This window comes from Phascolarctos cinereus, unplaced genomic scaffold (genome assembly GCF_003287225.1).
Source record: "Phascolarctos cinereus isolate Bilbo 61053 unplaced genomic scaffold, phaCin_HiC Scaffold_726;HRSCAF=1367, whole genome shotgun sequence".
NCBI classification, from domain to species: domain Eukaryota; kingdom Metazoa; phylum Chordata; class Mammalia; order Diprotodontia; family Phascolarctidae; genus Phascolarctos; species Phascolarctos cinereus.
The window spans coordinates 123156124-123179976 of NW_027556098.1; the positions used below are offsets into that span (position 1 = coordinate 123156124).

The 23853-nt window shown below is 39.7% G+C and overlaps 1 protein-coding gene across 1 annotated transcript in view; it reads left to right on the plus strand.

The window, feature by feature from the left end:
• Positions 1–23853, plus strand: part of EPHB1 (EPH receptor B1) — a 709181-nt gene that overhangs the window by 590159 nt on the left and 95169 nt on the right. Inside the window, 3 exon segments of the mRNA XM_020986094.2 lie at positions 1870–1978; positions 6374–6438; positions 22936–23058. Of these exon segments, the coding sequence (XP_020841753.1) occupies positions 1870–1978; positions 6374–6438; positions 22936–23058 (297 nt within the window).

The window sequence follows — 23853 nt, forward strand, 5'->3', positions numbered from 1 at the left end:
ATTTGACCCTAGGCAAGTCACTTAACCCAATTGCCTCACCCCCCAAAAAATGTTGAATTGAACTAACTACTGAAGTTTACACAGGTCACCTATAATTATATGTAAGGCTCAGTCTGGCTGGTTAAAATCAATTTGAAAGTTGATGCAATTGTCCATATAATTAAAGTTGTGTGTAGGGAGTTGTTGGGAGGGGACTGACTCAAGAAGTGGCAGTGTGTCTAGTTATGCTTGGGCTGGACTTGAAGTTGAAAAGACCTGGGTTCAAATCCCACCCCTAAAATTTATTAGTTGCATGACTTTGAACAAGTTAGTATACCTCTCTGAGCCATCGCTGCAGAACTGATAAATGAGAACAATCCTTGTAATAGCTACTTTGTAGGATGATTGTAAGGAAAGTCCTTTGGAAGCCATAGAAGGAAAGAGACTGGACCTGGGATTTCATTGGTGCAGGGAAATTCCCTCTACAAATTCAGATTGCAACCTTTTCTGCAGATACGGAGAGTTGCCTAGAGTATGGAGAGGTTCCATGACCTGACCCGAGTCACAGAACCAGTATATATCACCCATATTGAACCCAGGTTATCCTGGATGTAAGAACAGCTTTCTATCCATGACACAACACTCCTTATGTAAGGTATTACTAGGGAGGTGACACAATGTAGTGGACAGAAGACTGGGATAGGTGTCAAAAGATTGGAGTTCCAGTCCCAGCTCATAATATAGGTTAAAGCTACAGTAACCCATTTACTTTTTTTTAAATACACAATCGGTAACAAGAACTTGAGCTTGTCATTTAATCTCATTTGGCCAAAGCCTTTATTTATAAAATGATTAGACTAGAAGGCCTCTAATTCCCTTCCTGTTCTAACCTTCTATGGTTCTACTTTTAAATTTACAAGATAAAATTTAAAAAAAAAACAACTCAACAATAACAAAACAAAACAAAACCTTTGACACTTGTTCTCACTGAGCAAGAATTATAAAGAAGCTAGAAAGTTCAGGTCCCAGCAGACATCTGCTGCTATATGAGTTTCTGACTGGATAACTGATGAAATTCTAATTAGTGGCATTTCAAATGGAAGTTTGGATATTCACCCACTGTGTGTTAGACATTGGTTTAGATATTGGGAATACAGTGACAAAAATAAATCATCTCCTCAGCTCAAGGAACTTACATTCAAAACGGAGGTGGTATTGGTTAAAACATGGAAACAGGTAAAGACAATGTAATTTGAAAAAGGGCACAGTAATAATTGTTCGGGGTAGGTTGGGGGTAATCAGGAAAGCTTTCACATGGTTAGCAACACCTGAGCTGAAACCAGAAGACAACTAAGTATTTTAAGACTTAGACTTGAGATTAGAGCGTATTCTGGGGATAGGGGAGTGGGAAGGGGGAGGCAACCTGTGTGAAGGAGGAGGCAGCAGATGGAAGGAAAAACTTGAGGAACAAGAGGTACTCTAGGTTTGCTGGAATTCACATGTGAGAAGAGCAGATAGGTGAAGTATTTAGAAAGGCAAGTGAGCCCTAGATCATTCAAGCCTTTCAGTCAGGCTGAGAAGGCTATTTTTGTAAGAGAGGAAATAGAGTTTTTGAGTAGAGGACTGACATGGTCAGACCATACTTTAAGAAGATGATTTTGATTTCACAAAATGCTAGGGTGAGGGTCTCTTCAGAACACAGTTGCTTTATGAAAAAAAGGACAGTTCTTCTTTGACCAAGGAAAGTCAGTGTTTATTGGGTGTGTAGCCCCATATTGGTAATGGGGGTTGCTGGTAAGTCCAGTTTTCCCAGTTGGAAGCAGAGATTAGCTTATGCTGGCAGGGGTCAACAAATAGATCAAAGGTTTCTAATGGCACTTTCTCTCCTAGATGATTACAAGTCAGAATTGAGGGAGCAGCTGCCACTGATTGCTGGTTCTGCGGCTGCTGGAGTAGTGTTCATTGTATCACTGGTGGCCATTTCCATTGTCTGTAGCAGGTATGTGGCTTTCCTTTTTTTTTTTTTCTTTTTCATTTTTTCCTAGACACATCTCCAGAAATGCAATGATACTATGGGGTTAGGTCTGGGCAAGAAACCTTTGAATCTCAATTCCTTCATCTAAAGGCACCAGGCCTGGAGTCAGGAAGACTTGAATTCAAATACAGCCTTAGGCTGTGTGACCTTTGGCAAGTCACTTAACCCTGTTTGCCTCAGTTTCCCCAACTATAAAATAAGCTGGAGAAGGAAATAGCTAATCACTCCAGTATCTTTGCTAAGAAAACCCCAAATGGGGTCATCAAGAGTCAGACATGACTGATAAACAGCTGAACAATATCAGTAGATGGAGGTATTCATCCTATGCAGATAGCCAGTGAGTCCAAAAATGGGGTAAGTAGGAGCCAGGATGCCAAAATGTTATCGGGGGGGGAGGGCACTTTGGGAGCTAAAGAATCCAGAAACAGGTGGCTGGGACATCAAAGACATGGGAGTAAACAAGAGCAGAGAGAAGGGAGGAGAGGAGCTGACAAACACAAACTGAGGAGTCCCTCAGGGGTGCTTTCATTTCAGATAGATAAACAAAAAAAGAGAATTTGCCATGAAACAAATAGCATATGCCTTTGTGTGGCTTCTTTCTAACAGTGAACTTTGGCATTCTGGCCACAGCACCTCATGTATCTTAAAGGGACTGAGTTGTTGTAAATGATGGGAAGGAAACAGACATTTATTAAGCACCTAATATATACCAGGCATTGTGCTAAGAGCTTTACAAATATTATCTCATTTGATCCTCACAGCAGCTCTGAGAGGTAGGTGCTACTATTATCATCCCCATTTTATAGTTGAGGAAATGGATTAAGTGCTTTGTCCAGGATCACATCGATGGTAAGTGTGTGAAGTCATATTGGAACTCAGGCCTTCCTTTCCAGTGATATATCCACTGTGCCACCTAGCTGCCTCTGGGTGGTGTTCAAAAGGCTAACTATGAACGCATGGAAAAAGAAGCATGCCCAATTTACTAGGAGACAGCATGAGTTCAGTAGGAACAGGTGGGTGGCACAATGTGGACCCCTGATTCAAGAATACTTGAGTTCGAATCTGACCTCAGACACTTGTTAGCTGTGTGATCCTGGACAAGTCACTTAAGCGTTGTTTTCCTCAGTTTCTTCATCTGTAAGATGGGAATAATAATAGCACCTACCTCCCAGGGTTGTTGTGAGGATCAGCTGAGATAATAATTGTGAAGCAATTAATACAGTGCCTGGCACATAGTAGGTGCTATATAAAGATTAGCTATCATCATCATTATATTGACTAACCTAATTTCATTTATCAAAAAGAATCTGGACAATATAAATCCAATTTGTGAAAGCAACTGTATTGAAAAGCTTTAAAATATTAATAAATGCAGTGGGTTATAAAAAAAGACCTGAAAAATTAGAGAAATTCTATAGACATAATATATTTAGATTGTTGCAAAACATTTGGTAAAATATTTCATGACATCCTTGTGGATAAGATAAATATTTTATTTTTTAATAATATTTTATTCTTTCCCAATTACATGTAAAAACAATTTTTAATACTCATTTAAAATTTTTTTGAATTACAAATTCTCTCCCTCCTTCTCTCCCCTATCACCTCCCTGAGATGGTAAGCAATCTGATATAGTTTATACATGTGTAATCATGAAAAACGTATTTCCATATTAATGATGTTGTGGAAAAAAACACAGACTGAAAAAAACCACACGAAAATAAAGTAAAAAATTAATTCAGATTTCATCGGTTCTTTCTCTCATGGTAGATAATGTTTTTCATCATGAGTCCTTTGAATTGTCTTGGATCATTGCATTGCTGAGAAGAGTTAAGTCTATGAAAGTCAGTCATCGCACAATGTTACTGTGTATGATGTTCTCCTGGTTTCTGCTCCTTTCACTTTGCATTAGTTCTTATAAGTTTTTCCAGGTTTTTTCTGAAATCATCCAGCTAATCTTTTCTTATAGCACAATAATATTTCATCACAATCACATACCACAACTTGTTCAGCAATTCCCAATTAGTGGGCATTCCCTAAATTTCCAATTCTTTGCCAACATGAAAAGAACAGGTATAAATATTTTTGTACAAAGAGGTCCTTTTCCTTTTTCTTTGCTCTTTTTGGGAGTGCAGACCTAGTAGCTCTATTGTTGGGTCAAAAGGTATGCATGGTTTTATAGCCCTCTGGGTATAGTTCCAAATTATTCTCCAGAATAGTTGGACCAGTGCATTAGTACCCCGATTTTTACATATCCCTTCCAACATTTATCATTTTTCTTTTCTGGTGGACAAGTTAAATATATGAGTTGAATTATAGTGCAGTTAAATAGAATCATAACTGGTTGGATGACAAAATCCGAATACTGTTAGTTAATGGACAGGAGTGTTGTAATGGCGTAACATAGAAATATATACCCTTTTTTTTTGTAAAGTGAATAACACTATAGATCGTACACTGATCATGTTTTCAGATGACCCAAAAAGGGAGGGATGCTTATATATTACATAACAGAATCAAGATTCAGAAAGATCTCAAAGGCTTGGACTGGTGGACTGAAACTAATTAAATAGAGTATAAGAGGGATAAATGCAAAAAAAAAAACCTTTTATCTTTTGGTTTAAAAAATTAACTACATAAGGATAGGATGGGAGAAACACAACTAGATAGCAATTCACACAAATCAGACCTAAAGTTTCTATTTAGTTAATACAGGATTAATCTGAATCAATAATATGAGACCACTGAAATACTTAGTGAGATCTTGGGCACTTTAATAGAAATGTAATGTCTAAAACAGAGGACTATTCCCAATATACTTTTATCCTACCAAATCTACATGTGGAAAATTGTATTATTTTTTCAGAGTCATGTTTTAAGAGGGACATTGAAAACCAAAAATAGAAATAGATGAAGGTTGCTGGAATGGCAAAAGGCTCCAAAATCAAGTCACAGGAAGGGTAGATAAAGGAAAGAGTTGGCATTTAAACTACAGAACAATAGTTTATAAAAGTACCTCATCTAGAAGAGGGATTGGGGTGGTTACCAAGTAGTTAAGTTGAAGGAACTCTGGCCTTGGAATCAGGCCTGAGTTCAAGTACCAATTTTGCTACTTACCACTTGTTTGATCTTGGAAATGTTATTTCATCTGAGCCTCAGTTTTTTCATCTCTAAAATGGAGATAATAATATTTCGTACTGCCTTCATGTCAAAGTAGTTTTGAGGACATATCATTGCAAACTGGAATGTACTATATTAATGTGAGCTGTTATTATATTGTACATGGCCCCAGAAAACAGAGCTAAGATAAGTGCACAAAAGTTAAAATAAGGCGGTATTAGCCCCCAAAAAGAAAGAACTTTTGAGGCTGTTCAGAAATGGATTGGGCTATCTCATGAGGGAATGAATTCAACATCATGGAAAGTATTCCACAGAAGTCTTTATCAGCTATTCCAGATGTTACTGAAAAAATTCCTATACTGGGAGGAAGACTGAATTATTCCTTGGTGGTGGTCCTTTGTTCTGGAAGAGGGCCAATGACCAATGACATCACAAGAGCGGGAACTGGAGAACCGCTAAAGACCCTCTAACCTTTTTATCAAAATTTTCTCCTGACACAACCTCATTTCAGCCAATAGTATAGACTGACCGGTTCCCCCACTAACTGTGCTTCCCCCCCCCCCAAAGTTGCCAGCATTTAACAGTACTTCACCAATTTTGGTTTCACGCCCTGTCTTTCCTAGTCTTATCTTATGGTGGGGGTGCTAATAAAAACAAAAAAGGCTATGGGGCAGGTAGCAGGGAGAACAGGAGGAGAAACAAAGGTCCTGAGTCACTGCACAAATAGGATTGACCCTGAAATCATTAAAAGTTTTTATTACCATTTTTATCATCTTCATCCTCATGCCATACAGATATCACCAGGCTAAATACCCCAGTCTCCATAGCCAAGGGCAACTCCATAATGCAAAGCTGATGACCTGCTAGGTGCCCTTGCTAGTTTTTTCAGGGCATTGCTGTGATCGATGGACAGCCCCAGGGAAGTGTTTTGCCAAATCTCCAAGCCAGTTTTCATTCTAGGTCAAGACCTCTGTTGATCTTTGAGAAACTGTTACATACCCTAGCTTTGTTTTTTTTTTTTTTTGCCTGAGTGAGTGACTGATGGGTGGCGGCCCAGAGCTTTAATAAGCATTTTAAAAGTCTTGAAAAATAAATTGTGTACAGATTCACAATCCTGGAAGCTATTCCTTGATTTTGAGCATTTTGATATAAGACTATGTAAGAGACCTTATGTAGTATTGTAACTATTGGAATAACATTCCTAACTAAATTAAGAGAGATCTTTTTTTCTGTTCTCAGGAAACGTGCTTATAGCAAAGAGGCTGTGTATAGTGATAAGCTGCAGCATTACAGCACAGGACGGGGTAAGTAGAAAGGAAATACTCCTTCTGCCCTGACTCGTGTATGAGTCATCCACCAGCACAGGTAGAAATTCCATTTCGATTCAAGGTGAAGGTTGTCCTTCATATACATCAACACCATTTGTGTTCGCCCCCACACACTCCCATTTTCAAGATACCCAATCACTCAAAATTGCCCTGTGTCCTCCTTAAATATCTAGGGCACACACATACACACACACTTACATGTTCCTGATTTTATATGTCTTCATTTCTGTCAGGATGGAAGATGTCCTTATTGGAGCCCTGCTGCTTTTAAATTATCTGTTGTGTTGATAGTCAGGCCTCTATGACACCTACAGTACAAAATGATTGGCTTTTGCAAGTCAATGAATCTTGAAATCAGGCTCAGTAGGATAAGACAGGAGGCTGTATGTTAACATCTCTTGTCTTGTCTTATACAACTGGTTTGGGAAACATATTAACCAAATTAAGATGATTATCTCTATCTATCTATCTGTCTATCTATCTATCTATCTATCTATCTATCTATCTATCTATCTATCTATCTTTCTCTCTCTCTCTCTCTCTCTCTCTCTCTCTATATATATATATATATATATATATGTGCATGTAAAATTCTCTCTTTTTCTCTTTTTCTCTTTCTATCTTGTACAAATATTAAGAAGTGAAGAAAATAAGAGAGCCCAAGTAGCTAAAGGCGTTGTTACATGTTCCAGGATTTTTCTTTTAAATGACTTCTTCAAAAATGTTTCTCACTCAATGCTCTGTTCCTTTTCTCTTCACTTGTATGTCAATTCTCTTTAGTGCAGAGTAATTCTGGTCATATTTCTTTAACATGTCTGACATGTAATACTTTGGTAGAATTGTTGTTTCACTCACACAATCACAGAAACACAGAAAGATGGCCTTAAAAAGACCTCAGTACATCACCTCATCTCTTCCCCTGCCTTCAGGTAGGATAGGACCTAAATTGCTGCTGGCTGATGAGTGGATGTCCTATTCTAAACGATTTCCAGAGAAATCCCATGGCCTCTCTCAGAACTCTGTTCCAATGCTTACATGGTATACTGTTCTGGATTTTTCCCTTCGATAGCATCCAGTTTTAATTCCTTCATTTACAATATAGGTCTCTTTCTTCTTGCTCAGTCAGCATAATGAACAGAAAGCAGGAGAGAGAGAGACAGACAGACAGACAGACACAGAGGCAGAGAGAGACAGAAAAAGTGAGAGAGACAGACAGATAGAGATGAGGGGGCAGTGAGACAAACATTTCTTAAATGGTGATTCTTTGGGGGGAAAAGTTTTCTGGTACATCATTTCACGGGCTTACCCATTTCCTTTTCTAGCTTTATTTGACTCAGGAAGGGGAAAACGCTAGAATTCAGTTATTCAGTAGCTATGTGACTTTGGGCGAGTCACTCAATTTCTCTAGGGGAGGGGCAGCAAAGGAGCAAGAAATTATTAAGAACCTGCTATGTGGCAAACAATGTGCTGAGCATTTTACTCAATCCTCACAACAACATTGGGAGGTAAGTGCTACTATTATTCCATTTTACAGTTGAGGAAATTGAGGTCGACAGAGGTTAAGTGGCTTGCCCAGGGTCACACAGCTAATAATGTCTGCAGTCAGATTTGAACTCAGGTCTTTCTGACTCCAGGTTCAGTGCTCTATTGATTGTTCTGCTGATCTCCCCCTCTCAGCTCCGTATCTATAAAATAGAATAAAGATTATGATAGGTGCAACTATTTATTTCACAAGGTTATGGTGATGATCAGTGGAACTAATATTTGAAAAGTGCTATGTAATTCAAAACACTATATAAATGTCAAGTTTTGTTATCAGTATCATTATTATAATTGTAACCATTGAACAGATATCTGACTATCTGTGCATATACACCATTAGTTAATGTACAAAGCGCCACACATTATCACGGTACCTGTTCTCCAGGAGTTTACAATCTAGGACAGACATTGACCGTGTTTCCCTTTAGGTTTAACAATCAGGGTAATTATCCGGGGTACTTACTCTGTGGTTGGGGAGGGAGCTGGTTCTTGTAGGTTCTGCTGTAGGACCGAAGCATCTTGAAGCTGGGCGATGATTAAGAAGGTAGCTGCTGGGAGTGAAGATAGTGGCTCAGATTATATTAAAGTGGGCTGGGGGGATTCAGAGGGGATCACTGAGGACTGGGTAGTTATGTCAGAGCCTTGAAGGATGAGTCGTTCTTCAGTTGTTTTAATCACTCCCAACTCTTCATGACCCCATTTTGGGTTTTCTTGGCAAATATGCTGGAGGGGTATGGCATTTCCTCCTCCAGAACATTTTACAGATGAGAAAACTGAGGCAAATCAAGACTGGTGATCTATCCAGTGCACTACCTAGCTGCCATGAAGGATGATTTTGTTGAGAAAATCAGGGAGGACAGAGGTGGAGATTGCTGGCCTGGGATGGAAGGAGGAGTTAAGAAAGGGCTACAAGGAATGGAGCAGCCTGATCTGAAAGGGAAGATTGCTATGGAAAACCATGAGAGGCAACACAGTATAGAGACTGAGTTATAGGTCTGGAGCCAGAGCGCCCAGGTTTGAATTCCGGCTCTGCCATTTACTACTTGTGTGACTTTAAGGAAATCAATCAATTCAACTGCCTGGGCCTCAGTTTCCTCCTCTGTAAAAGGAGTTGGACGCATTGAGCTCTCAGGTTCCTTTTAGCTCTAGACTAGTATATAGAGAACTGGTTCTGGAGTCAGGGAGATCTGAGTTCAAATTTGGCCTCAGTCACTTACTAGCTATGTAACCCTGGGCAACTCACTTAGTCTTTGCCTCAGTTTCCTCACTTGTAAAATAAGGATAATAACAGCACCTGCCTCCCAGGGTTGTTGTGAGGACCTAATGAGATAATAATTATAAAGTGTTTAGCACAGTGCCCGGCACATAATAAGTACTATATAAATGTTAGCTATTATCATTACTACCATGATTATTATATTATGACCCCATGAGGGGTCGATGAGTGAGATGACCAATTTTAAAGTCTTTCCCATCACTGTGAAATACAGAGAGAGACAGCCAGGGTGATAAGAGGAAACCCACTCCTTATGTCAATGTGATATATTCCCAGGGATCCAAGTCTGCTTTGAAGACTTTTTCCATTACTAGCCTCACTACACTCTGTATTCTATGAAAGGCATTTCCACTGAGTGAGACACACACGAAGAGATGCATTGATGATACCTTTTATTTTTGTAACACAGTCATTTGTGCATATTCTACCCCTATGTCACCTCTACCAGAATTTAATTCTGGAACAGCTCCCCTTCTCCCATAATGTAACAAAGGAAAATAATTAGATAAAAGCAACTGAGCTGGCAACCACACATAATAATGCATGTGAAATTCTGCCCTTTGTATTTCTCCACCTTACTAACAAGAGAACGGAGGGGTATTTTATTGTCTTGAACAATAATTAATCCTAAAAAATCCTGTAGAATAAAGGACTATAAGAGGCCTGGGTACAGGGCCACAGCCAGGCAAACGTCTAAGCTAAGTTTATATTTGCCTGTCCACTCCATCCCATGGGTTCTCTTACTTTCTCCCAGCTGTCCTTCCCCATCTCACTGGGCCCATCCACTATGGGTGATACTCCATGCTCTGGACACTCTCCGATGAGGAAGGCGCCAATGCAGACCAGCATCTTCTCTGCAATTCACAGTCTTAGAAAATTGCATATGGCATTGAAAAGTTAAGTCACTTGCTCAAGGACACATAATCAGCTGACCATGAACCTGGCTCTTTCTGACTCCAAGGGTGTCTTTCTATCTATTACCCCAAGCTGGATTTACTTAGCTGTGTTCTTTGCACTAGATTTTTTTCTCCTTGAGAGGAGGAGATGTGTTTTTCATTTTTTGCATCCCCAGTGCTCAGCACAATGCTGGGCACATAGTTGTTGTTGTTGTTATTCAGTTGTTTCAGTCCTGTCTGACTCTTCATGACTCCATTTGGGGTTTTCTTGCCAAAGATACTAGAATGGTTTGCCATTTCCTTCTCCAGCTCATTTCGCCCAGGTTCACAGAGCTAGTAAGGGTCTGAGGCCGGATTTGAATTCAGGAAGATGAGTCTTCCTGATCCCAAGCCCAGCGCTCTATCCACTGTGCCAAAGGTGGCACATAGTAGGTACTTTAAAAGGGCACCTTAAAAATGAAAGTGTGCTTATAAGTTCTTCTCTTTCCCTTTCAGTTCTGTCTTATCGGAGGATTTGATGCTTATCTGGGGCAAATGCTATCACTAATTTTTGATGGTATTGGTGTCACTTGCTTTCTCAGATAGGTGCACTTTAACAAAGGACTTTGGATACAAAGCCTTAATCCAATGAGTTGGCTGAGATGTTGGGAATTGCTGTGACTTGATGGAAGGATTGGGGAGTAGGTTGATCTTATAGCCCCTCAAACCCAATCCTAGTGTAGAGATGGCTCTGTCATGCCCCTACAATGGAGAAGGAAGTTCTCAAGCAGCACAAAACTGGGGAAACCTGGAATGACCTTGACAAGTGGCCCTTTAGCCCCTTCTTGAATACCTCCAGTGACAGAGTACTCACAGTGATCTGAATCAGCCCATGTCCACTTTTAGACAGCTGCTGTGATGCAGGAGCTACAGTTTCTAAGGCATGTCATTGTCTGCTTACCATGAACAGCCATAGCAACCTCTAGGAATAGATGAGGAGAATCAGGAGGAATATTTCTACTGACCAAAAATGAGGGGAAAGAGCACCTAGGAGATAAAAAAAAAAAGCTTATATTGGGTGTCCTAAGAGGGACCTGAGTGTCAAGTAAATTGATACTTGACAGTGGCTGGCACCTTGCTAATTGCTAACAGTCAGTGGCAAGTTCACAGCTATGAGGAAAAGCCAAGCAGCGTTTCAAAGCAGCCTTCCCATGAGTACTCTGGTGCTCTGGGAATCTGCAGGTGTTATCTCTGAATTGCTAAGAGGAATTTTTGAGTAGTTTTAGAAAATGTGGTGCTTGAAGATTATAGACAGGCCAGTGTCCAAGTTTTCAAATGGGGAGAAGAGTAAATATCAACTCTAGGATTTCCAGATCAGTGATATTGCCATTGCTTTCCCACCAAAAGTTTTATAATAGATTACTGAGCAGATGGTTTGTGGGGATGTAGGAAAAAAAATGTGTTGATCATCAGACATTAATATGTGTTCATTAAGAACAAGTCATATCAGGCTAAGCTAGATTATTTTTGATAGGGTTATTGGGTTGAAAAGGACTATTATAAACAAAGTATTTCAATTTCTACTAAACATTTGACAAAGTTTCCCTGATAACCTTGTGAAAAGACAGTAAAATATGGTTTGGCATTATAGTCCTTCTATGCAATAATACAAATAACTGACTTTATATAGCACTTTAAAGTTTACAAAGCACATTAGAAGTATTATCTCATTTGATCCTCAAAGCAACTCTGCAAACTTTGTTGTTATTATTACTGCTCCCATTCTACAGATGAGGAAACCAAGGCTGAGAGATTAATTGATAGGATTCAAATTCATATTTTCCTAACTACAAGTCCCATACTCTAAACATGGTGAAACCTAGTTGTACATAATGGATAGCTAAAGGGCAACATCCTAATACGACTGATTTATGACTCTGGGTCATTCTGGATGTTTTCTGGTGGAGTCAATCAGTCAATAAACTTTTATTAAGTGCCTGCTATGTCTCAGGCACTGTGCTAAGTGACAGCTAGGTACAAAGAAAGGCAAAAGACAGTCCCTGCTCTCAAAGTCTCAGAATCAAAATGAAACAGATGACATGCAAACAACCATGTGTAAAGTAGCTGTGCATGGGGTAAATTAGAGATAATCCTCAGAAGGAGGGCACTAGCATTATAGGGGACCGGGAAAGGTTTCTTGTAGGAGGCAGGATTTTAGCTGGTGTCTGAAGGAAACTGGGGAAACCAGGAGGTGGCGATAAAGAAGAAGAGTGTTCCAGGCATGGTGAGTGACAATACCCAGTGGCTTCAGTAGAAATGCCCAGAGTTCAGAGACTGAGGGTCCTGTGGGAGGAAGAGTGAGGAGTTCAATGTCACTGGATCACAGAGTACATGGAGGGGGTGGGGAGTAACATGTAGGAAGACTGGAAAGGTGGGGAGGCTTTAAAGGGCTTTGAATGTCTAAGACAGGATTTATATTCAATTCTGGAAGGAAGAGGGAGTCAGTGGAGTTTATGGAGTTGAAGTGGGGAGTGACATGATCAGACTTGAATTTTAGGACGGTCACTCTGGTAGCTGAATAGATGATGGACTGGAGTGGGGAGAGACTTGTGGCAGGGAGCCCAACCAGCAGGTATTGCAGTGTTCTAAGAGCGAGGTGCCTTACCGAGGCAGTGGCAGTGGCAGAGGAGAGAAGGGGCTATATGTGAAATATTTTATGACGGTAAAATCCCTAGGTATTAGCAAGAGATTGGATATGCGGAGTGAGAGGGAGTTGAGGACCACATGTAGGTTGCAAGCCTGGGCAACTGAGAAGATGGTGACACCCTTAGCAGTAACGGAAAAGTTAGGAAGACAGAATGACATGGGGAAAAGATAAAAGAGTTCGGTTTTAGACATGTTGAGTTATGGAGCATTCAGTTTGAGATTTCCAGTAGGCAGTTGGATGTAACATTGGAGGTCAGTAGAGACATTAGGACTTTTATGAGGCCCTTCCTTTGTCCTTTCACAGTGAACTTTTCAATATTCAAGGGCAGCAAGGTGGTACAGTGGATAGAGCACTGGCCCTGGAGTCAGGAGCACTTGATTTCAAATCTGTCATCAGATATTTACTTACTAGTTGCGTGACCCTGGGCAAGTCACTTAACCTGATTGCCTCTCCTTCATGTCAATACTCAACATACATGTATACATATGTGCATATTTGTGTGTGCATGTATTTATGTGAATTGTACAGATATGAATGTGTATTAAACGTTGCAGGGGGTAACAGTTTCTTCATGCTCTGCTTTGGTGAGACCACATCTCTAGTATTAACTTTAATTCTAAATGGTTCTTATTTAGTGATTTGTGTACTTGGTGATTCACAAAGATAGTCCAGGCATTTGTGCTAAAAATTCTTTAATGATGCCTTATGCAGTAAATAATTACAAACTCTGATGAGTAGTGTGTTCAATTATCCTGAGGAGTCATAAAATATTTTTTGTTATTGAAAGATATTCATGAAACAAAAATGTTGGAGACCACTACTGTAGGCCATATGTTAAAAGACATGATAATAAAAGAATTCATGTCAAAGAAGGAAAGTAATAAAATAATAATTACAGCAATCATGATAGCATTTATATAGTGCTTTAAGGTTTGTAAACTGCTTTAGAAATATTGTCTCATTTGATCTTTATTAACCTCATTTAACAGTTTAGGAAAATGAGGCAGACAGCTTTTAAATGACTTGCCCAGGATCACACAGTTAGTGTCTTAGGCCAGATCTGAAGTCAGAACATGATGATCCCAGGTGCAGCACTCTATCTACTTAGTCACATAGTTGCCAAAATGCAGGCTATCAAGGAGGGTCTGAAAACCATATCCTATGAGAGTAATAATAACAATAAAAAATATATAGATTTGGCTTTGAGAGAGAGAATGCCAAAGCTGTCTTTGTATGTATGGAAGGGTAGGTAGCAAAATGATAGCTGCCTTCAAATAAGTGAAGAGACCATACACTTGCTTTGTGTTGCTCCAGAGGATAGACTAACAAATAGAATCCTGTGTCAGCTCAGTCTAAGCACGAACTTTTCACAGACAATAGTGAGCTCTCTGTCATTAAAGAAATTTAAGTAGAACCCAGGTGAGTGTCTGTCAGGGATGCGTAGAAAGTAATCCAGAAATGGATGAGAGCTTGGACTAAATGACCTTTGAAATGCAGGATAGCAGACAGAACATGGGGCCTGGAGTCAGGAATAAAAATAAATTGGAGGTGCTTTACAAATGTTATCTCATTTGGGGCAGTTAAGTAGTGCAGTGTATAGAGGACCACCTTGGAGTCAGAAGGAGTTGAGTTCAAATTTGGCCTCAGACACTCAACTCAAATCACTTAACTCTGGTTGCCTTAAAAAAAAAGTCATTTAATCTTCACAACAATCCTAGAAGGTAGGTGCTATTATTATCCCCATTTTACAGTTGAGGAAACTGAGGCAAACAGAGATGAAGTGACTTGCCCAAGGTCACTCAGTTAGTAAGAAGAAGAAAGACCTGAGTTTGAATCCAGCTTCAGTCACATGCTGATTGGGTAGTCTCAATTCTCTCATCCGTAAGATTGGGACAAGATTAACACATACCTTAAATGGGTTGTTAGAAAGATTAAATGAGATAATAGATTAAAATAACTTTATAAACATTAAAGGTCTATGTCAATGTGAACTGTTATCACTTTTATAATTATTATTCTTAATTTTATAATCATGATGCCTTAATTCTAATTGTATGTAGAGACTAGTACAGTGCATTAATGGACCAGAAATCAACTTGACGTTGTGAATCTCAGTGGTGGAGACAAAGCACGTTCTTCCAGTAAAGGAAACAGGGCCCTGCCACTGCTTCCCCAAAGGCAGTGCTTGAGTAGCTGCATTTTACAGGTGACAGGAGCCTCGATAACAGTGAGGAAGTCCTGGTGGGGAAGAAGGTGTGGAAACCTCTGCAAAGAAGGTGGCTGAGTTTACCACGAGGGCTTAATAAGTTTCAAAGAAATACAAGCAGGCAGCACTAAGAAAGTGCCTAATGGACTGGTTCGCAGCTAGATGTCTTCAGAGCCTGCATTCATTCTTCCAGATCATTACCAGGTTGTCGTTACTGCTCCATCATAGATATTGCTACACTTCGCTTTCCTCCCGTAGCTCATCACCAGGGTGCCCACGCCACCTCTCGAGGAATTGCACATAAATGGTCCCTTTGATCCCTCCTTGGCACTGCCCTCTGCCTTCTACTGAGGGGACCAACTCTACCACAGGTAGTTATTTGGAAACTTTGCTGCTCTTAAGTAGCATTCACGACAAGAGAAAGCAAGTCAAAATCCTCTTCTTCTCCTTAGTTTGGAACCAAGTCACATACCTGCATCTATAAAGGACATTTCTCAAGGTTTTCTGGGAGCATATCCTCAAAACACTATGAGACTTGGCAGAGGTAATAATGTCAGTTTAAATAGCAGGTCCTCAAGTAAAATTATACAAAAAGGCCCCTTCCATGTTCACTGCTTCTGAAAACACCCTGGCCATGCACACCGTTGGAGGAGGTACCTCCCTTCAGGTACCCAAAGTATTATAAGGCCTGATGGGGTATGTAGCGTCTAATCACCTTATAAAAGAGATTGACGAACCTCTTTAACTCAGACTGGTAACTGGGTTTTGGTTTTTATTTGTTTTGGTTTGTTTTGGTTTTTTGCAACAAGGTATTTATCACCCAGGCCAAAAGTACAGTGGCCACTCCCATATCCAATTTCCCCGCTGATAAACCCTGGAGCTTTGACTTGCTTTATTTCTGACCTAGAGGGTTAATCCCACTGTAGGCAACTTGGTGTTCCCAAGAGGCTCACCTTATTAGTGCCATTTTAGTCCAGAGCAGCTAAGAACCCCCAAGCTCAAGAGATCCACCAGCTTTGACTTCTCAATAGCAGAGATTACAGGGATACCCTATCATGCCCAGAACATGTCTGAGAGTCTGAGGGAATTTTATTTTTTATAAAATTTTTCAGGAAAAATTCTCATGCTTTATTAAGATCGTCAGAGGTGGGACTCTGGAATGTTCTAGTTGTGCAAGTGTGATTCTAAGCAGCTCTATGAGACTCTTAAGTTTCAGAAAAGGGGCTAACATGTTACTAAAGGGAGTCTCCTCTTCTCTCCTCTGGCAATGCCCTTCATCAATGAAATTATCAGTCCAGTTGCTTATGTCTAATTTTTTCTTTCTCAATGATTCAATAGAGCTATGATCTTTCCAATATAGATAATCCAATGGATTTGTACTTTCTTACTTTGTGCCACTGTTGTTTATTTATTTTGGAAGGGGGGAGGGCAGGTAGGAAAAGCAACATGGTAGACTGGATACAAGGCTTACTTTGGAGTCTGGAAGACATAAGTTAAATTCCTAACTCTGACACATCCTATGTGTGATGTTGGGCAAATGGTTTAAGCTCTTGGGGTATTCTCTAAGAGCATAAACTACCGAGTAGTTGCTCCTCTGCATCAGTGAAGGAAGCTTCCATACCAGGAGTTCTCTACACCATCGGGATCCCAGTATTCTTGTCTATGCCCTCCCATAAAATCCTCCGTATATTTTACTCAAAGCACTGAAGGTCTTCTGAAGTGAAGTAGCACAACTAGGTGGTACCATAGCGCACAGAGTGTTGGGCCTGGAGTCAGGAAGATCTGAGTTCAAATGTGACCAGAGGCTTCCTAGCTGTGTGATCCTGGGCAAGTCACTTAACCTCTATCAGTTTCAGTTTCCTAAATTGTAAAGTGGAGCTAATAATAGTACCTACCTCTCAGGGTTATTGTGAAGATCAAATGAAATATTTGTAAACCACTTAGCATAGTGCCTGATACATAGTAGGCATTTAAAAAATGATTGCTCCCTTCCTTCTGTGAAGTCTTTTAAGATATATATATATATATATACACACACACACACATATATATATTTATATGTACATATACATGTATATATGTACATATAAATATATATGTGTGTATATATATACACACACACATATATTTATATGTACATATATACATGTATATGTACATAGATAATATAACAATACATTGTTAATATGTTTTATATATATTTGAATATATTTAATATATTTTCAGATCATACATTTCTACAATGGTATCTTCTTAGGGCTCTGGGCCTGGAGTCAGGAAGACCTGAGTTCAAATCCAGCTTCAGACACTATCTGTGTGACCCTGGGCAAGTCACTTAACTTCTATCTGTCTCAGTTTCTTCAATTACAAAATGGTGATAATAATAACCCCTAGCTCCCAGGGTTGTTGTGAGGATCAAATGAGATAATAATTGTAAAGTACAAGGCACATAGTAGGTGCTTAGTGAGTTGTTACCTGATATCATCCTTATTATTTCAAGAGGTAGCAAAGTTGCATAATGCTATTGAAGTAATGATGCTCAAAGCAAAGAAAAAGTCCAAGCCTTTCTGTTAAAAAAAAAAATCCCATTCTCAAATCATTCATTCACACCATGAAGTAAATGGCTGTTTACCTAAGGCATTACCTTCCATAAAGGTGTTGGCATTCTGATAACTTTAGGAGAAATGAATGAAACTCTAATAGCACAGTTTCAAGGAATCAGCCTGTATGGGGGCTGGGAGCTTGGTGAGAGAAGGTGTGTTCCTTGGAACCCCTGATATCAAACCGTATGGACGATTGTCACATGGTAAATCTGCTTAGAATGCCAAACCTCTGGGGCATACTGTGCTTTCAGAGCTGCAAGAGACCCAAGGAAGGCTCTTTTTTCCAGCTTCATCATTTTCCTACTGTAAACCTCTGTGCCTAAAATCAGCTCTACTTCCCATCCTTCCCCTAATGTCTGCTATGCCCTGAAAACTTGGCACTTTCTCTTCAACTACAGCCAGGTTTGCAAATATGTCTTAATCATCGAATGACTCATAAGAAATTTGCCAGACCTTGCCACTTTTACTCAAGTTACACTCATTTTATTCTGTAGTGAAAGAGACATGGAGAGTCCTCAGGGCAAGCTCTGAAGGCTTTACTCACCTAGAAAGGTTTTAGGTACAAGCCAAGTGATAGGCTGATATGGACTGGCTTTTCAATAGATTTCTTGGCCACAGCTGCAGTTAAAGAGGCCATGATTCACGATTGGTGTAAAAGCCTTGAAGGTCTTCAAATCCAAAAGCATCAATATAGGGATAAGGAAACTGAGGTCCAAAGAGGTGACTTGCCCAGGGTCACACAACTAAGAAGTATCTGAGGCAGGATATGAATGAATGAGTGGGCCGGGGCCAGAAAGCTCTTCTTCAGTGTAGGAAGGCCTCAGAATCCCACCTCAGCAATTCCACAGAAGGAGTGTAAACTCCCTGGGAGAAATGATTGTTCATTCTTCATATTTAATATCCCTAGCATCTAATATGATGCCTGCAATGGAGTAGGCTCTTAATAAATGCTTGCTGAATGATTGAACCATTGGTTGGGCACATGTGTTCTCAAAAGGAAAGTTATAGTGATGGAACCCTGAAAGAACTGGCCCAGGGCTAGGTGAGGGAGTGGAAGCCACTTTGCCATTCAAGGTGGGGCTCGCGGCCTCCTGTGGAGAGGAAGCAGCTCTCAATTTTGATGCCCTGGGACTAATTCCCCCCTCACTCCAGCTTAATTACTACTCTGAATTGCAGTTTGGCTAGAGGATCAAAAGATGATCATTTTGATTTTTGTAAGCTAAGACCCAGGGGGCAGCTAGGTGGCGCAGTGGATAGAGCACTGGCCCAGAAGTCAGGAGGGCCTGAGTTCAAATCCAGCCTCAGACCAAACACTTGACACTTACTAGCTGTGACCCTGGGCAAGTCACTAAACCCCAATTGCCTAAAAATAAATAAATAATAAAATAAAATGCAAGCTAAGACCCTAACCTGGTCTTTGAAATCCAGGTTAGGATCTCAGCCATACTTGGGAAATTATTTATAGGGTAATTACTATGCATAACCTTATAGTTATTGCAAAATTTTGTGAGCAGAATTGCAAGGGGAAAAAAAAAACTAATTTTATGTTTCTTATGGGGTACCTTGGAAATCATAAAGCTTCTACCTACAATACTTTTGCAGAAATGGAAGATCAAAGTAGTCTCTGAATTTTCAAATGATCCCAAACTAGGAACTATTTTTCTGAATCATGTTTACAGATGTTCTGCTCCAACTGCTTCCACAGATGATTGGAATTCCTTGTTTACTGCAGGATGATTCATTGCCTTAAATGCCGCTTTCCTGATAATTAAAAATTATTCCCTCATAAGTGCAAGGAGAAACAGGCCAGCACAGTGTACTACTTTATGGAAAAGGCATGAAAAAAAAGATGCCAAATACAAATAACCTGTTCAGCCTTGCCAAGATTTTCTTATCTTCTGGGACTGGAAGAAATCCAGATAAGGTTCCTAAGAAAGAACTGAAAAAAGGTGTCATTCAGAAATGAGTGGGCCAAATTGCTTTATTTAGTATATGAGGTTTTCCTGCCACTAGTCAGATGAATTGCTTTTGGTTCATTTTTCTAAGCCCATATTAGCAGCCTCAATTCAGGGGAAAAGCCTTCATTTGGGGGAGACTTTTTTTCCCCCAGTTTTATAATCTTCTTTCCCTAGCTTCAATAGCAATACCAAGCTGCCTAGAGGAGACCCAAATATCAGTGCTTGAATTTACACAGATCATGTCTTTGGGCTGCTTTGAACTTCACCTCCATAAAATGAATCATGATTTAACACGTGTTCCATGCATCTTCTCTCCTTTCCTCTCTCTCTCTCTCTCTCTCTCTCTCTCTCTCTCTCTCTCTCTCACTAAAGTCCTGAGAGATCACGAAATAGTAAATACAGAGCTGGCTTCAAAGCCGGAAAGTCCCAGGGTCAAGGTGACCTTGTGCACTTCACTTAACCTCCCAGTGTCCTAGGCAATTCTCTTAAAACTGTAAAATGCAGGGTAGGCACTAGCTGGTGCTAGCAAAGGGAATTTACTCACCTGGGAGTTCCCTTTGCCAAAGAAATTGCAGATCTAGGCCATGTGTGAAATAAAGTCCCCTTCCCCAATAGCCACACACATATATACATTGCAGGCCTTACTTGTGAACTTGCTTGTGAAAGCTATTCTCTGTGAGTAAAGTGCTTCCCTTTTCAAATAGCGTGAAGTCTTTCTGGTATTTTGAGGCATTTGGTAAATTGTACTTTGGGAGCACTCAGAGGTATATTAGTGGCCTAAAGGAATTCACCAACTTTCAAAAGATGAGCGATTTCTCCCTAGAGAATAGATTTCCTCCTGATCTGATTGGGGCCAATGACTATAAACCTCATTAACTCAGAATTCTTCCCCATCCATCTTTAAATAGACCTTTTTTTTGGTAACCTTTCATTATACCACATTCCGGACAGTTTAATTTTGTTGAAGGAATTCCTATTTGAGACTTTAGAATGTTTCATTTATAAGCATTGAGTCTCAAACACCAAAATAGTCATTTAAAAAGCAATTAACAAGCACCTAGTTAGCTGATCTCTCTTCCCACTCATTCGCCTTCCCCAGTCATTTCTTGAAGCAAGTAGTTCCTTAAACACCAGAGGACTGGGAACACAAGCTGTCTGGGTGCTTAAAAGGTTTGAAGCTCTTGTTCATTTTGCACTTCGAGTAAGTCTCCAGGAAGAGATTGATTTGGGTCCTACAGACCTTTCCAGACCAGTTTTATCCACCCTTACCTGATCTTTTGTCATAGTGTGCTGTGGTTACACACCAAGATCGTCAATTCCTCTCCAGTTTTACAGTACCCTGAGAAGATAAAAGACTGTGGTCCATCAGCAGCCTCCATCTTTCCCTTCTCCTTTCTTGTCATCTGTTAAAATGCAGTGACAATTCTGGGGGAAGGGAAGACTTACATTAGAAACAAGATGATCTATCCATTTCCTTTGTTCTCATATCAATGAGCAAGTGCCCATTTCAATATCATTCAGATTTTTACAAACTGATTTTTGAATGATGTGAAAAAATATCTATGGAAGACAACGTTATCCAGAATGCCATCATTGACTTGTTGTTGGAGGTTTTGCATTTTTTCTTTTTATGACTGGTGTTTGAATAATTCAGATTCAGTGAAATTTGATACGTATGAATGGTCTGGCTAGTTCTCTCAAATTCGTTATTAATATACTTTCCTCTTTTGATTTGACACAATTAGTTTCTTCCTCTCTTCCTTCATTGCTTCCTTCTAACTATCTGCAGGGCACCATGCTGGGGGGTGGGGGTGGGAAGGAACCATTGTCTTCCATTCTAGAAATCGAACCCTGGTCTTCTAGGACAGATGATAACAGCTTGTATAACAAATGTGGTAGCAATTAAGTAGGAGTTATGAAACTACCAAAATAACTCTTCAATACAAATTCCTTGCTATGTTATATATGAAGGATGAAAAAGTCAACAAAGCATAGAACATTGGGGTAGAAAGCAATCTGAAGAGACTTCAAATAAAAATCACTCTCTTCTGTTCTCATTTGCCATACCATGAATTTAGTTTTATATTAGTCCCTTACTGACTCCCTTTAAACTGACCTGACCTGGAGACAACCAGAACTAAACATATTTTAAAAGGCACTATTTAAATAATAGTGCTTTCCCCTCCAACCATAACCTCACCACCAAAAAAGTACATACTCTGTTTATACCTCTTCTAATGACATATCAGGAATGTTGAAAAATTACAGTTGTGAATGAAACCATTTATTTTTGGGGTTCCATTTACTTTTTGTCTTCTTTTTTCCACTCTTTGAATGTATCTTTCCTGCAATGACAATTCTTTATTTCCTTCGTATGTACACCTATTTATCTTGGCACCGTATCTATTGATGACACAGTCTATATTCCTTTATGTGTTTCTCTTTCATTATTTTATTCCTTTTTTTAAAATATACTTTTGTGTATCTGAAGGAAGGGGCTTCAATTACCATTTTTTCTTTCACTGTATCTAATGGTTTTTTCCCCCTTTATAGAATTTGTTCTCTTTTTCTATTAGTGGCTTTCAAGACTTTCTAGTCACTTTCCTGTTCTTTTTTTCTGGCACTTCCATCTTGCTGGTTTTCTAATAGCAATTTCTTTTTTTAATCCGTCCCCATCCCTCTTTCAGTCCTGGACCAGAAACCGTCAGTTATAACCTTAACAGTGGCCTCCACTCAGGAAAGTTGTCAAGTTGATAAATATTGATATCTACCCTACCATTTTCCCACCACTTTTCTGCTAATGCATTTGGCGTGGCATCAATCACCTTCCTGGCTTCTGTGAGCAACTCGATGTGGGGGACTGGTCCCAATCTGTCACTTATAAGTAATCTGCTCTACAGTTCAAGAAGAGCTTGAGAAGAGAAGAAAATATGGAGGAGAAGTAGAGGACAGAGAAGCAAGAGCAGTCAATCGATTAATAAAGATTTATTAAGCACCTACTGTGTGCCAAGCAAGGTGCTAAGTGGTGGGGATACAAATATCAATAAAAAAGACAGTGCCTGCCCTCCAGGAACTTCCAATCTAATTCAAGGAGCTTACAGACAACCTGGAATGGCTGAGTGGGACGGGAGATGGGGAGGCCAGATAAGATGAGAGAAGAAATCAAAATGATTATTTGGAAAGTTGTATACAGAGAGAACCTATCGAAGAACAGACATAGTATATAGCCCTAGTATCTTCTGTCGTGTTCTTAATACAAAGCATTTCCTCTTTGGGTTGTTAACCCTCCTTATCTCCTCTAACAAGGCTCCCCAGGAATGAAGATCTACATCGATCCCTTCACTTATGAGGATCCCAATGAAGCTGTCCGGGAGTTTGCCAAGGAGATCGATGTGTCTTTTGTGAAAATTGAAGAGGTCATTGGAGCAGGTATGGTTCTCTCTCGCTCTCTTTTTCTATTCTCTCTGTCTTACATCTCTTCTCAATTACTCCAAGTGTTCTTAACCACAAAAAGAATAATCATCTCAGGGAATAACCCTGGATTTTGTACATATATATGTGATAGAGGATTAAATGACTGGGATTCATTTGTGAGTCTTTGAAACTGTGCTGACTGTACTACAAATGATTCAATCACAATCTAGAAAATAAATAAAGACTTCTAAGGAATTCATTAAAACTCAGGTGAGGGTAGGGAAGAAATAGGTAGGTCAGTGATTTACCTCGAGAGAAAATTTGAATTTTTAGGCCAGTGGACTCAGGACCTGACTCATCTCCTATGCTTCCCCAATGGCCTTAGTGTAAGATTTCACCCTTAAATTTCCTGCTTCCTTTTTCTCACACAAACTGCAATTGTAGTTGGTGACAAATCCAAATGTAGAGCTCAGAACACTTTCTCCGTTCCCTTTATTCCTTCACACATATTTGTTAGAAAGTGTTACCAATAAAATGTCCTCTCTCACTCTGGGGAATTGTGTCCCATCTTACTGAGTGGAAGTATAGATAGCGTAGAATGGCTTGAAATGTTCTCAGGACATCAGACTGAGCTCCTACACTGTCTATCTTTTTATTTAATCCAAAGAAGTCTGGCTAATTTTGGACACAGTCTCAAACTTAATTTCCACTACTTTTTAGTAATCGGTTTTCTTCTGACTGTTCCTATTTCTGCATCCAATGGTGTCTCCTTTGTCTTCTTTTCTTCATTTATTTTTCTTCCATACTCTT